This window comes from Zalophus californianus, chromosome 3 (assembly GCF_009762305.2).
Source record: "Zalophus californianus isolate mZalCal1 chromosome 3, mZalCal1.pri.v2, whole genome shotgun sequence".
Taxonomy (NCBI): Eukaryota; Metazoa; Chordata; class Mammalia; order Carnivora; family Otariidae; genus Zalophus; species Zalophus californianus.
The window spans coordinates 141,079,982-141,093,161 of NC_045597.1; the positions used below are offsets into that span (position 1 = coordinate 141,079,982).

The window sequence follows — 13,180 nt, forward strand, 5'->3', positions numbered from 1 at the left end:
TGTATTTGAATCTTTTATAATGAGCATATATTAGTTTTGTCATTTTAAAACATAAGAAAGAAAATGAATGTTGGGTGGAGGGACGATTACCTCCCAGAAGAAGATAATGTTTTCGTTTCAACAGCAATAAAATTCTCATTTTAGTTTCTAATTATATGATCTCAGAATACATCTAAATTTTAAATTTAGCTGATATGTTTCTAATAGGATCCTATCCAAAATACCAACATGAGCAAACAAATAATGCAAGTTCCCGGGCCTTTGCTCCCTTTTTGTCTGTTAAAGATCTGAGCACACACTACCAGTTTTTCCCTCCGTAAGATGCCGTTGCTTTTTTTTTTTTTTTTAAGGTAAAATGAAAACAATGGATAGAGTCTGACATACTTATTCGATAACATGTCATAGATATAAATGGCACAATATAATTCAGAATCCACTAACATTTAATATCATTATCATATATCTCACTTAATGTTTACATTAAACTCGTAAGGTAGCTCTTAACTATTCTCTCCTTTTCCAGAAGACAAGGAAATAGATGCGGAGAGAAATTAAATAATAGCCTCAAACAAGTACTTAGTATGTGTCAGAACCCAAGTTCAGTTCTCATTTCATCTGACTGTAGGCCAGTGGTTTATCTGATTTTGCTCATTTCTCATCCGTTTCTCACTCAGCAGATCTGATGATTCCTGCCCATCAATAGCAGTGTTTCTCTCTGGGGTGAGAAGGTGGGAAATTTTCCCTGGGGGCCCATCAGAATCTATGTTTGGGATGATATGTGTAGATTGGAAAAGATGCCAGAGATAATTCTGCTTCCCTACCACCTGCCCCAATTGACATCCTCTGCATTACCCCACACTGTACCATGATAGTTTGATTTTAGTCAGTACTGACTTTAGAATAAAACTTCTTTTGGCTTTTCTATTTAATAACTCTGTAAAAAGCGTTTTTTTTCCCCCAACAAATTTATCAGGCAGTTCGTTTCATGGAATATTTCTGGGTTAGTGTATTTCCTTTTCCCAGAAATAAATCATGCATTATGTGGGGTAAGGAACTCTTTTTTTTTTTTTTTACTTTTTTTTTCCATCCTTTTAAATCTAAATTCAATTAATTAACAAATAGTATATTATTAGTATCAGAGGTAGAGTTCAGTGACTCATCAACCTTATGTAACACCCAGGGCTCATTATATCACACGCCCTCCTTAATGTCCATCACCCAGCTACCCCATCCCTCCTACCCCCCTCCCCTCCAGCAACCCTCAGTCTGTTTCCTGAGATTAAGAGTCTCTTATGGTTTGTCTTCTTCTCTGATTTAGTCTAACATTTTTTCCTCCCTGCCCCTATGCTCCTCTCTTCTGTTTCTTAAATTCCACATAGGAGTGAGATCATATGATAATTGTTTTTCTCTGACTGACTTATTTTGCTTAGCATGATACCCTCTAGTTCCATCCATGTTGTTACAAATGGCAAGATTTCATTTTTTTGATGGCTGAGTAATACTCCATTGTGTGTGTGTGTGTGTGTGTGTGTGTGTGTGTGTGTGTGTGTTCTGCATGAGTTGCCTGTTCATGTACTTTGCCTATTTTTCAGTCGGCATGTTATCTTGCTGATCTGTGAGTGCTTTTTATAGTCTGTAAAATACATCTGCTGTTTATTGTATTTGATGAATTGTTTTCTTCTCTGTGCATTTAAAAGTTATTACAAAATATTACAATTATAATTATTTCATAAGGATTTTAAGAAACTCTAGAGACTTAAGTGGTATTAAGACTCTGGGCTTTTTGGATACAGACCTTCCTTTTTGTCTGTTGCCCTTGGAGAGGTAAGCAAATATTTGTATGTAAGGCTAATTGAGTGGTATATGTGCATTCTCATAAAGCTGTAAATATGTTGAGACATGCTCTGTGGTTTTTTAAATCTGTATGATCTCTGACCTTTTCTCCGAGCCTGAAACCAGCACTGCAGCAGCATATGCCGAAGAGGGGAAAACCAAATCCTGTGCTGATATTTTTCTCACTGTTATTGCTGCCTTTGGTCTCCTCAGGACCTTGCCATTGTTAACATGGCTCACTGTTCTTACTGTGATCCGTGTGATCTCACCCCCCAGGCCCATCCACATGAAAAATGGGTTGTCTAATCCTGGGCTGTATTTCCATGTGTTTTCAGAGTATCCATGTACTGGAGAGGACTGCTTCCTCCAGCACCGAGCCCTCTGTCAGTCGGCAGTTGCTAGAACCAGAGCCGGTCCCGCTCTCCAAGGTCAGTGACGGGATGTGGTGCTTTCTCGGATGGCATGATGCCTGTTCGGGGGCCAGCGGAACTGTAAACAGGCCTTCCACCTGACTCCCCTAGGGTCACTGTGATTCCTCTCGTAGGCCTGCGCTGCCACGTCTTTCCGCCTCCAGTGTGTAGGCTTTCTCTGCCCGGTATAAGGGAGGAATAGATGAAAGTATATTTTGCTGGGAATTGCAGGACTACAAAGATCCAAAATACCCTTTTAGTTTAGAGGAAGAGAAACCATTGTCATTCTCCTGTTGGAGACATGAACCACTATTTCTACATCAAGCTAATAAAAAAAAAAAATCACTGGGTCGAGCAAAAAAATCACAATACTAACAATAGCAGCAACAGCTACCATGATTGCCTGTGCGCTGTGTTCCAGGCACGGTGCCAGGTGCTTAAATACATGATCCCATTTAACAGAACCCTTCCTAACAGCTCCATGCACTGTAGGTATCTATTACGTTTACAAATACAGAAACCGAGGGGCGCCTGGGTGGCTCAGTCGTTAAGCGTCCGCCTTCGGCTCAGGTCATGATCCCAGGGTCCTGGGATCGAGCCCCACGTTGGGCTCCCTGCTCCGCGGGAAGCCTGCTTCTCCCTCTCCCGCTCCCCCTGCTCGTGTTCCTCTCTCACTGTGTCTCTGTCAAATAAATAAAATCTTAAAAAACAAAACAAAAACCAAATACAGAAACCGAGAATTAAGAACTTGCTCAAAGTCCGAAAAAGCTGCTAAGTAGCAGGGCAGGGATCCAGACGTAGAGTGTTTCAGTTCTACCCCACCTGCAGGTCCAATAGCACCTGCCTGGAGGGGTTGTTGGACATTCAGAGTCCCAGTCTTCCCCTGCCATCTGGCCTTCCTCCCTCTGAGCTCCAAGGAGAACACTGCAGACTACTGATGAAAACCTCTTCAGTTTAATGGAAACCAGCATTCCTTCCCTTCAGCCTTCTCTTCCTTGGACTGGGGAGACTAAAATCTAAATTCATTTATGTCTCAAATGCAAAAAATCATAAAGAAAAGTTGAGACGCCATCCTACTCATCCCTACCCCTTGCTCGACTCCCTGCAGTTTTTTTTCAGCGGGCTGCCTCTCCTATGGAGAAACTCAGAAAATAGAATGCATGGGGATTTGGAATGCAAATATAAAAATAGCACTTTATTTCCCCAAAAAAGACTTTGAAATATGTATCACTGATTCTTCCACTCTGCTTTTTCTATATTAAACAGAATCCTTTAAGGAAAGAACACACTTTATGGTATGGAATATATATGCTTGTACTCTTCACAGTTGAAAGATATTGCAAGCTATAAAGTTTGTGTTATTGGACAGGAGTAGACTGCAAAACTAAGGAAAGGGGTTATCAAACTTAATAATGTAGAGAGAAAGAGAAAATAACCTGATTTCTATTTGAATGGCAAACAGAGAGAATGCCTACTTGGTAACTACAACTAGTGATCTCTTTGAAAACATCAGTTCTCTCTTACAGGCAGCTAGTGGAGAGAGAGGATAAATAAATACTGGGGCAGTGGAAGAGGCAGCTAACATTTCTTGAGCACCTACTTTGTCCCAGGCATTAGATCAGTACAGATATTCTCTCACATCAGCCCTCCTCGATGAAGAGACTACTGATGTTCTTCGCGTTTTACTGATAAGGAAAACTGAGACTTGGAGCATAAGTTAGTTGTCCAGAGTCAGATAGCCGGGAGGTATGTGCCAGAGACCAGGATGGTGAGAGATACACGGTGAGAGGAGACCTCTAAGGCTGATACACAGAAACGGAAAGGGGAGTTGCCGGTATTAAAAGCACAAATCAGGAGGAACTTCCTGGTTGTCGAACACGGGGAGGCCCTGGGGGATTGGCGCCCCCGCAGAGGGCACGAAAGCTCTACACCCTGTGCCCAGAGCTTGCCCTCTGCATCCCTTCCACCTGGCTGTTCCCGAGTTATGTCCTTTTATAATAAGCTGGCGATCTACTAAGTACAAGGATAATAATAAAGAGCAAATGCACGCAAGACTTGCTTTGGTTCCTCGTCTCCCACCAAGTGCATCTCTAGTGTCCTTGACATCTCACTTTCTACTCCAGCTACATCCGTCTGCACACATTTCTCTGCCCTGGCCGTGCTCTTTCTCTCCTCCACGGCGGCATGTCTGTTCCTTCTGGAGTGCTCTCCTGCACCTAGCTAAAACTCCTACTCTCCTAAGTCGGGCCCACAGGAATCCTTCTGCAAATGTGCTCCTCACCTCCCTACCCCCACCCACCCTCCGCCCCAGCCTGTCCCTGTACTTACAACATCTCTTACTTTATCTTACATTCTTCCTTACATCAGGTCCTCCAGAAGGAGGACTGGGCGTAGGGTGGTTGTGATTCATTGAGGGAGAGCCCTCAGGAGCAAGGATAAGAGAAGAGGTTAGGGCAGTGCGGTGCTGGCAAGAAGGAGTTTAGGCTGGAGTGCCCCCTTGAGCCTCCTCCCAGGGTGAGCCCGGAGCATGAATTGTACCACAGAGTTGCTCTCACCCTGAGGCAGGGACTTTTTGTTCCTTCGGCTGTTGGTACTCTTGGGTCCTTCAGTAGGTGAGAGTCTTGAGGGCGGGAGAGGCTGAGGTGGAGATGCTCCGGCTGTGGAGGAGGGAGACTCGTGCCCAGGCGCGGAGGCCCCAGCTTCAGCAAGCAGCAGTTCACCGGAGAAGGAAGGAGCTTCCGCAGTGCTCAGGCAGCGGGGGCAAGGATCCACTGGCCCGATACGGGCACCTGGGTCGGGCGCCAGCAGCATCCACCTCGCACTACTCCTCCGTGCTGTTGCCTGCGTGGATGCTGCTAGAGGACTACGACTCTTGTGGTGGTGGTTTTTGTATTAATAGACACCACATCTCTCGGGGCCTCCTGAAATCAGAGTATCCCATCCATTCCAGATACCATGGCATCTCACCATTTCTCAGTCCCTTTGAGAGAAGACAGACTTCTCGGGCACCAGTTGGTGGTGGAAGAACATTGTTTGAAGTACACAATGTCCTGACTCAGGATTTGTTGAAATTCTTTGTTTGGTGTTTTCACCTCCCGAAGCATGTTCCCACACCGCCCCAGCCCCGCCCCCAGCCTTCATGCATCTAGGGTATACCCTGGAGAAAGGAAATGTCTCAAATGAACAGACTGTTATCAGATTACTTTCTGTTTTTAGTTATTATTAGATAAAAAGTGTATTTAAAATTTCTAGAACAGCAAAAATGTTTGTATATCTGATTCAAGTCAAGTCCCAATATGATCACATTAGGGCTTTTGACTCTGTTTCTACTATTATAAGTAAACCGATGAAAATTAGAGACTTTTTTTTTTTAGATTTTATTTATTTATTTATTTGACAGAGAGAGACACAGCGAGAGAAGGAACACAAGCAGGGGGAGTGGGAGGGGGAGAGGCAGGCTTCCCGCTCAGCAGGGAGCCAGAGGCGATGCAGGGCTCAATCCCAGGATCCTGGGATCATGACCTGAGCCCAAGGCAGACGCTTAACGACCAAGCCACCCAGTCGCCCCCGAAAATTAGAGACTTTAAAACAGAAAATGGGTATCAGTTGAAATTACAAAAAAAATTCTTCAGTTTTCAGAAAGTTACTTTAACTTTCTTAAGGTAGACCTAGTCTACCAAGCATAGAGGTGGGTCATATTAAGCACTGAGATGGACTGTGTTCATATCTTACACACCTTATTTATAACATCATCAGCATTTATAGCTGAAATAGGGAGGATGTTGTTTGTTCTAGATTTACCTTGTTGCCTCTTTGTCAGTTTGACAGCTTATTTAACTGTAAGAACTGTATCAGGATTCTTTTCAATTTCTTTTGGCTTTAGTAACATTGGATCAGAGCAAATGGAGTTATTTGTTCGGAACTACTGCATTTACGTTTAAGAAATACATTTTAATTTTTCACCTTTTCTGTCTTATCCCTTTTTTTTCTTCCTCTGTTAGTTAAACTAAGAAAAAAACTACTATGATAGAAATCAGTAGCCCTAGTGCCTCAGGAATAAGCTAGTATTGTGTTTGAGTTTAATTAGAAAAAAATCCCAAAAGCACTGTACTTACTATTAAATATTTCCATTTTTACAAGTTATCCAGGGTATTCATACACACACACACCACATCATATCTATATATATAATCTATATCTATATTTATCTCATAGGTACACAGACACATCCTGTATATACACACACATCACTTATATATACACATCCTATATACACACACAGAATAAATCAAAGATGAACACTAGCCTTCAAATAAGATCTAGCTGAAAATAAAAATGTTATTCTAGAGATGCTATCTATGGATAAGGCTATTAAAAATAGAAATGTCATTAAATACAGCTGCTATCTAAGAACAGAGAAAGCTCTAATGAATATATTTACACATATATGGAGAGTTATTCTTTTATTACTTGATTGTATCAGACTTTTAAAAAAGAAGTAAGTAAAAATCCATCATTTTTATGGAAATTTTAATCCACTTTTCTGGTGATAGTAGAACCTAGTGTTTTCTCTGATTATTCTAACATTCATAAGGAATGCTTACTTGTTGAATTGTAGATCAGTATTTTAAAATGGGAATATCAGAGCACCTCACTTTGTGCTCCAGACCATAATGCCACCTGTACTTTTATGGTCCAAAAAACATGGTATACAGCCTGAAATTGTCTCATCAGAAACATTTTTTTTAAATTATTGTATTTAGGGGGGCCTGAGTGACTCAGTCTGTTAAGGATCTGACTCATGAATTTGGCTCAGGTCATGATCTCAGGGTCATGAGATCAAGCTTCGCATCAGGCTCCATGCATGGGCATGGAGCCTGCTTGGGATTCTCTCTCTCCATTTCCCTTTGCCTCTTCCCCAACTCACGCTCGCTCTCTCTTAAAAAAAAAAAAAAAAAAAAAATTACTGTATCTAATTAACAGTTTTGACCCGTTCAGGCACAGTTCCTCACAGTATTATCTTCAAATAGAAAATTGCTTCTTGGGCTGTTTGTAAGGGGGCACTTATGGATACTGTCCAGAGTTCTTAATATTGGTAAATGGATACCAGTAGGTGTGTTTTTGTAAGGTAAATAGCTCATTCACTGGGGAACCCTCATGGATGACCAAGTAGACAAAGAAATGGCACTTGTCTTAGATTGGCTTTTCTTGTCCAGTGGGGAGCATTTAGAGTTGGATTTGGAAGGACAGGGGCACGATGTTGGCTGAGAGGGCTTTTTATAAGCCAGGAGTGTCTCCCAGGCTTAGTGATGCTAGAATGAAGCAATGTTCGGCTGCATCTCCTAGAAACATAACTTACTGTGAAAAAACACACCCCCATTTATACATACTTGACCTTAAAAGAGATGTGACTTGGCCACAGGGGGCAAGCAGCTCCTGGGATGGAAGGAGGGAAAAAGGAAAAGGGGAATGGAGGGTAAATACGTTAGCCTCTCCCTTCCAGTCCCCAGGGCCAGCATCAGTGACTGATTATGGCACCTGTGCCTCGGGGCCTTGTCAGAGCCTCACGTCCTTCAGCAGGCTCTGGGCGGCCGCCACCTAGACCTTTGCACCAGCAAGTCCATCTGCCCTGAGGTGGACCCCATCAGCCATTCCTGTTGAAGCCTCTGTTCTGTGATTGAAGGGCAATTCCTGATAGAATGTATCTCTTTGGAAGGCAATTTCCCAAGCCACTTTGGGATGGGCATTCTGCAGAGAGGCCTGCCCTCATCTGTGGAGCTGCATCCAGCTTTCTGAAGCTGAGCCAACAGAGCACTTACCCCGAGAGATTGTGCCTCCCTGCACCGTGGGAGGGGTTGTAGCCGTTGTGCATGGGACGTGACCTTGTTGCTTCTGCCTCTGCTGCTTCATTGTGCCACATGCCTGAGATCTAGAATATCAGTGTTGGTCAGGTCAGCCGTTACTCTGGAGCTGCACAGGCCCTTTAGTATCACCTGGTCCAGGGATCTGAAAACCCGTGATGTTGCTAAGGGCCAGGTATCTAACATGGAGGTGGGCCCATGGGGGACTGTGGCAAACTGAAGGTTTCTGCCCAGAAACCCTTCCCTCAGGGCAGGCCCAGTGCTGCCAGATCTTATAGACTTGAACAAAACACTCAAAATTCAGATTTTTTTTACATCTGAAATCTTCTGACTTTTAAATGTTGACAACTCATTAAAAAATTTAGACATCATAGACACACATAACGTGTCTTATAAAAGAAGAAACCATGATTTGATCTGTTTTTAGCAGAGGAGGGTGATTGTATAGCCTCTAGGATCCCAGATTTCTGGCCTTGAAATCCCATCCTCTTTCCGTGGGCTCCCAAGGGTGTGTGTTTCTTGGGATATGTGTCTTCCAAAGCATGAACTGCTGGGTGTCACGTGGCGAGCAGGGCATGTCCCGTGCGCTCTGAAATGCATGCAGCCCACAGCACTGCCTTTAGTCCAGTAGGTGATGGACCACTCAGAACACTGCGGCCTTTCCATTTTACACAGAAGGTCAGGGCTCCACACTAATTGAACATTTGTCATCAAAACAGCCTTCCTTTAAAACATTAAAGTGCCGTGGTGCCCAGAGAGGAACTGTCTGGAAAAATGCATTTTAAACCTTCCTAGTACATGCCATCAGAATTCCATTCTGCCCTGAAGTCCAGCGCCCAACCATCCCCGATGGACCTGTGTGCATCCAGGTCTACCTGGACACTAATTTCACTTATCAGCACAATGCTGTGTCGAATGTTAGACTTTGCTCCAGAATGTGGTTCATATTTCTGATGTGGTCAGTGTTGCTTCAAAAGCAGGTTCTACTTAGGAGTCTGCTTTGACTGTGTCATCAAACACTGAGAAACATGTGATTTGTTTTTCTTCTTTTCTCTCAGGAAGCTGACAGCTGGGAAATTATAGAAGGGCTGAAAATAGGCCAAACCAATGTCCAGAGACCAGACAAACATGAAGGCTTTATGCTGAAGAAAAGAAAATGGCCTTTAAAGGGCTGGCACAAGGTACCATTTTCATCATATTCATCTTCAGATCATCTTCGTCATGGAGAGGATCTTACTTGGTGTCATTAGGTGGAAATTGAAGAGTAATGTTGCATGTGTGAAACTAATTTTCACAGCCTTTTTTTTTTTAACCGTATGGGTTTCAACCTATGATACCTATTTAAGTCTGAGATCTGTAATATCTGTATGTAGGGAAACCATAGTTTACATAATATTTAAAGTTCAGCTTGTACATGTTGTCTACTCTGCTTTTTTCATTTAAAAATAATATGAATATTAAAAAATAACATGAATATGTGCTTATTAAATATTGTCTGAAATAAGATGTTTTTAAATGCGTGCGTATGTTCTATCAGATGGATTTTTATTAGATATTCCACCATTATTGAACCAATTCCCTATTGCTGGACATGGAAGATATGTCTGATTTTTTTTTACTATTTCGATGTGATGAACATCCTCATACACAAATTTCTATTTAAGTGTTTGCGATAAAGTCTTGGAATTATTGTTACCAGTGCAAAGTAAAGATGCAAAATTACTGATCTTGGAAGTCTGTTTACTGTCCTTGAAAATATGTGGTTTATTCTGCTCTCCCCTACCCCACATCTTTTCTCCACCTTCCGGTTTTAATTATGGAGAAAATATTTTGTACTACACTGTTACAATTACCTAAGTAAGGAGAATACTGTAATGCTAAGAAGGAGAAAATTGTCCTCCATTTTCAGTGTAAGCCCTTCGATAGACCACCAGCACCTTCTCTGAAATCACTGGAAGAACAGGCTCATCTGCTTGTCACATTTGCCAGTGGATTTCATCTACGAGCAGATGGATCTGTTGGTGTCCAAATGCCTGGGTGGTGGCTGTCCAGTGGTCCAAAGCACGGACATTATGGATTAGGATCCTTAGGAGATACATTTTTTGCAATTTAAGGGAAATACTTAAAATTAATGGACAGGAAATGTTGCCCCACTCCCCTGTCTCTAAGGGTGAAATAAAAAAAGGTCCAAGAGGCTTCTGACTAGTGTTCCTTCTCACTTGTCAGAGCATCCTCAGTCTCCCCTGAAACCCTAGTATTATCCCAATACTAGGAATTTCTTTCTACCCTTGTTCTTCCTTGGATTTTGGCCAACTGGCCATACTCCTTCCTAGAATCACCGTTTGCTTTTCATTCTGGCCTCACCCCTTTGTACTTCCTCGAATCGGTGGCCTTGCTAATCTCTTCCTCCGTGATCACACAGTAGATTATCCCTGCTAACATTCTTTGATGGGTAGAAATAGAAAAGTAGAAAAAAAGAAGTCCAAGAAACCAATGTTCAGTGAATCGCTAACTTTAATTTAGCATTCTCACGTCCACATCTCAGCAAAACTGGCTGTTGTTCAACAGCCACTCTTTCTGGGCCATGCCTTTGAGCATTTTTCTATGTAAATAGTAGGAGGTTCTCACCTGCATTGCCTTTTGTCCCGGTCTCTAACGTTATCAGGTATTTATTCAAGCATCAGCATATTTGATTGCCCAAGTCATGGGTGATTGAGCAGTCAAGTGTTTTTCAACTATGGAGATGCTTTCTTTCAGTGCTTACTTGTTGCCCCTAGGACCTTTGTTGAAGGGGTTTTCATGGCCTTCTGTGAGTTCTGTGCGGAGTATACCCAAGCCTGACCACCTGCCACCGAGCCTGCTGAGTATTCCCGAATCACATAAAACCTTCCCAGCAGAGTAATTTTCCAATAATAGAAAGACTTCTTGCATCTGTAGAGACTATAGGAGGGCATTGGACCCATTGTTCGATTGGGTCCTGAGGGCTGTTTGTTCCCGTGTGAATTGCCCATGGAAAGGAAACCAGCAGAGGGTTCCTGAGTGTTTGTGAAGCAATGATGGCTAGATTCATTTGGACTGGAGCAGGAGCATCTTGGAGGAGACAAAAACTGCCAAAAATCTTTTTTTTTCTTTTCTTCTTTTTTTTTCCTTTTTGCCCTTAAAGTAATTCAGAAACAATTTTTAATCTCTTTTACTAATGGTGAAATGTAAGCGTTTTGCAAAGTGGAGAGCAAGTTTATTGCTAAAGCTTCTTCTTAAACTTCCCAGATAATTCATTATTCATAGGTATAGTTCACTGACTCCTGTAACAGACTTGAGCATTTTCATGAATTTTCCATGGTATCCAGGGAAATGTAGAAATTTACATCCAGGGTGAAAATTCCCTCTAGAGAAGCTCCTCACAGAATCACTGTGACCTCAACTGAGTTGTTCTCATTTCTTACTTTCAAAAATACCCCAGTGTGATTCATTCAGAAAGTCCTGGCTGTGGATACCAACCCCACTCCCTACAGGGAAAAGAATGGTGAAAGATTGCATTCCCACTGGATTGTGTGTAAAAAGAACACCAGTAGGCTGTTGAAATGTAATTCAAGCTCAGATTTCCTGACCATTTAACGTGACTATCGATGACCAGATGCACTGAATTCAAATATCTGAATACCGATTGCTAAATGCCAAGCAACGTTAGGCGCACACTTGTGAATGTTTTATATAATCCAAAATGCACATGGTAACTGGGGGTTGTTTGGTTCTTGCAGCGTTTTTTTGTCCTGGATAATGGAATGTTAAAGTATTCAAAGGCACCACTTGATGTAAGTAGCACACAGGACATGTTTCAAAGATGGTTTTAAAGTGAGTAAATACCACCGTTGTGCAAGCCTTGTGACGTAGTTACCAGCTTTGTGCATTTGTGTGCCTGTAAGATGTAACAAGCTACCAGACTTCCATGTTCCGGGTAAGGTGTGTTTTATGCTTATGCTCACGCTAGCATAAAAATCTCTAACTGGAGCATGAAGATTTAATTTAGCGATTGCGATGGATGTCATTAAGAACAGAAGGTTAAACCTACAAGTGATACACTAATAAAATGACTCCTTCTGTCTTGGAGAGAAGACCCAAATAGACTTTTTTTTCCTGCATCTCTCAGTAAGTTATGCTTCATGTGCTTTTTTTTTTTTTCTTCATTTCTGTTTCATGCATCCTTTTCTCTTGGGAATCCTAACTCACTAACATCATTGCAAATTACTTTTCTTGAAGTAGTAGTTGTTTGCATGTAAAAGTGGAAGATGCCACCTGCCTTGTCAGTGTGGCAGAGGGAAATAACTCAGGTTTCCGTTTTGTCCCCATCTTTTTCATCGAATCAGCTGTGTGTCCTTGATCAGACAAGGGCAAGCAGAGGAAGCACTGGCTACTCTGTGCTCTCAGTCCCTGCTGCCCAGCTTGGCCTCAGCAGCTGGCTTCGGGTTGATTACTTGGGGGATGTTCTGGGCTGTGGGTCAAAGATTGACCGTAGTTATTTTAGGAACCACTAAACGTATCTTTTTTTGGGATATAAGCTGTGCAATCTAGAATTATGAAGGTTAGCATTATAAATTATGCCAGAAACAGGACTAAGAAATGAATAGTCTTGGGGCACCTGGCTGGCTCAGTTTGTAGGGCAAGTGACTCTTGCTCTCGGGGTCGGGAGCTCAAGCCCCACATTGGGTGTAAAGATTCCTAAAAACAAGTAAACTTAAAAAACAAAGAAATGAATAGTCTTATTTATTGAAATTGGTGGGAAGTCACAGCAAATTCAGCTGTCCTCAGATTAAGGACCTTAATCATATTCTCTTTGTAAATGAGGTGTGGTATTCCATCTTCCATAGATAAGGTAAAGATTACATTACACTCACTTCAGTACAGAAACACAGAAAATCCTATGTCCTTCTAGCCTATTTACTAGTCTTCTGACTTCAGATTCAAAAGGGGAAGGTCCATGGAAGCATCGATGTTGGACTCTCGGTCATGTCAATTAAAAAGAAAGCTCGGAGAATAGACCTTGACACAGAAGAGCACATCTATCATTTGAAGGTAAAG

General features: G+C 42.1%; 1 protein-coding gene across 12 annotated transcripts in view; it reads left to right on the plus strand.

The window, feature by feature from the left end:
- Window positions 1-13,180, plus strand: part of OSBPL6 (oxysterol binding protein like 6) — a 207,472-nt gene that overhangs the window by 134,669 nt on the left and 59,623 nt on the right. For all 12 annotated transcript variants that reach the window (XM_027587966.2, XM_027587969.2, XM_027587972.2 and 9 more), the window contains 4 exons: window positions 2,169-2,261; window positions 9,163-9,285; window positions 11,863-11,916; window positions 13,061-13,174. In XM_027587966.2, coding sequence (XP_027443767.1) covers window positions 2,169-2,261; window positions 9,163-9,285; window positions 11,863-11,916; window positions 13,061-13,174 — 384 coding nt within the window. The remainder of the gene's footprint in view (window positions 1-2,168; window positions 2,262-9,162; window positions 9,286-11,862; window positions 11,917-13,060; window positions 13,175-13,180) is intronic.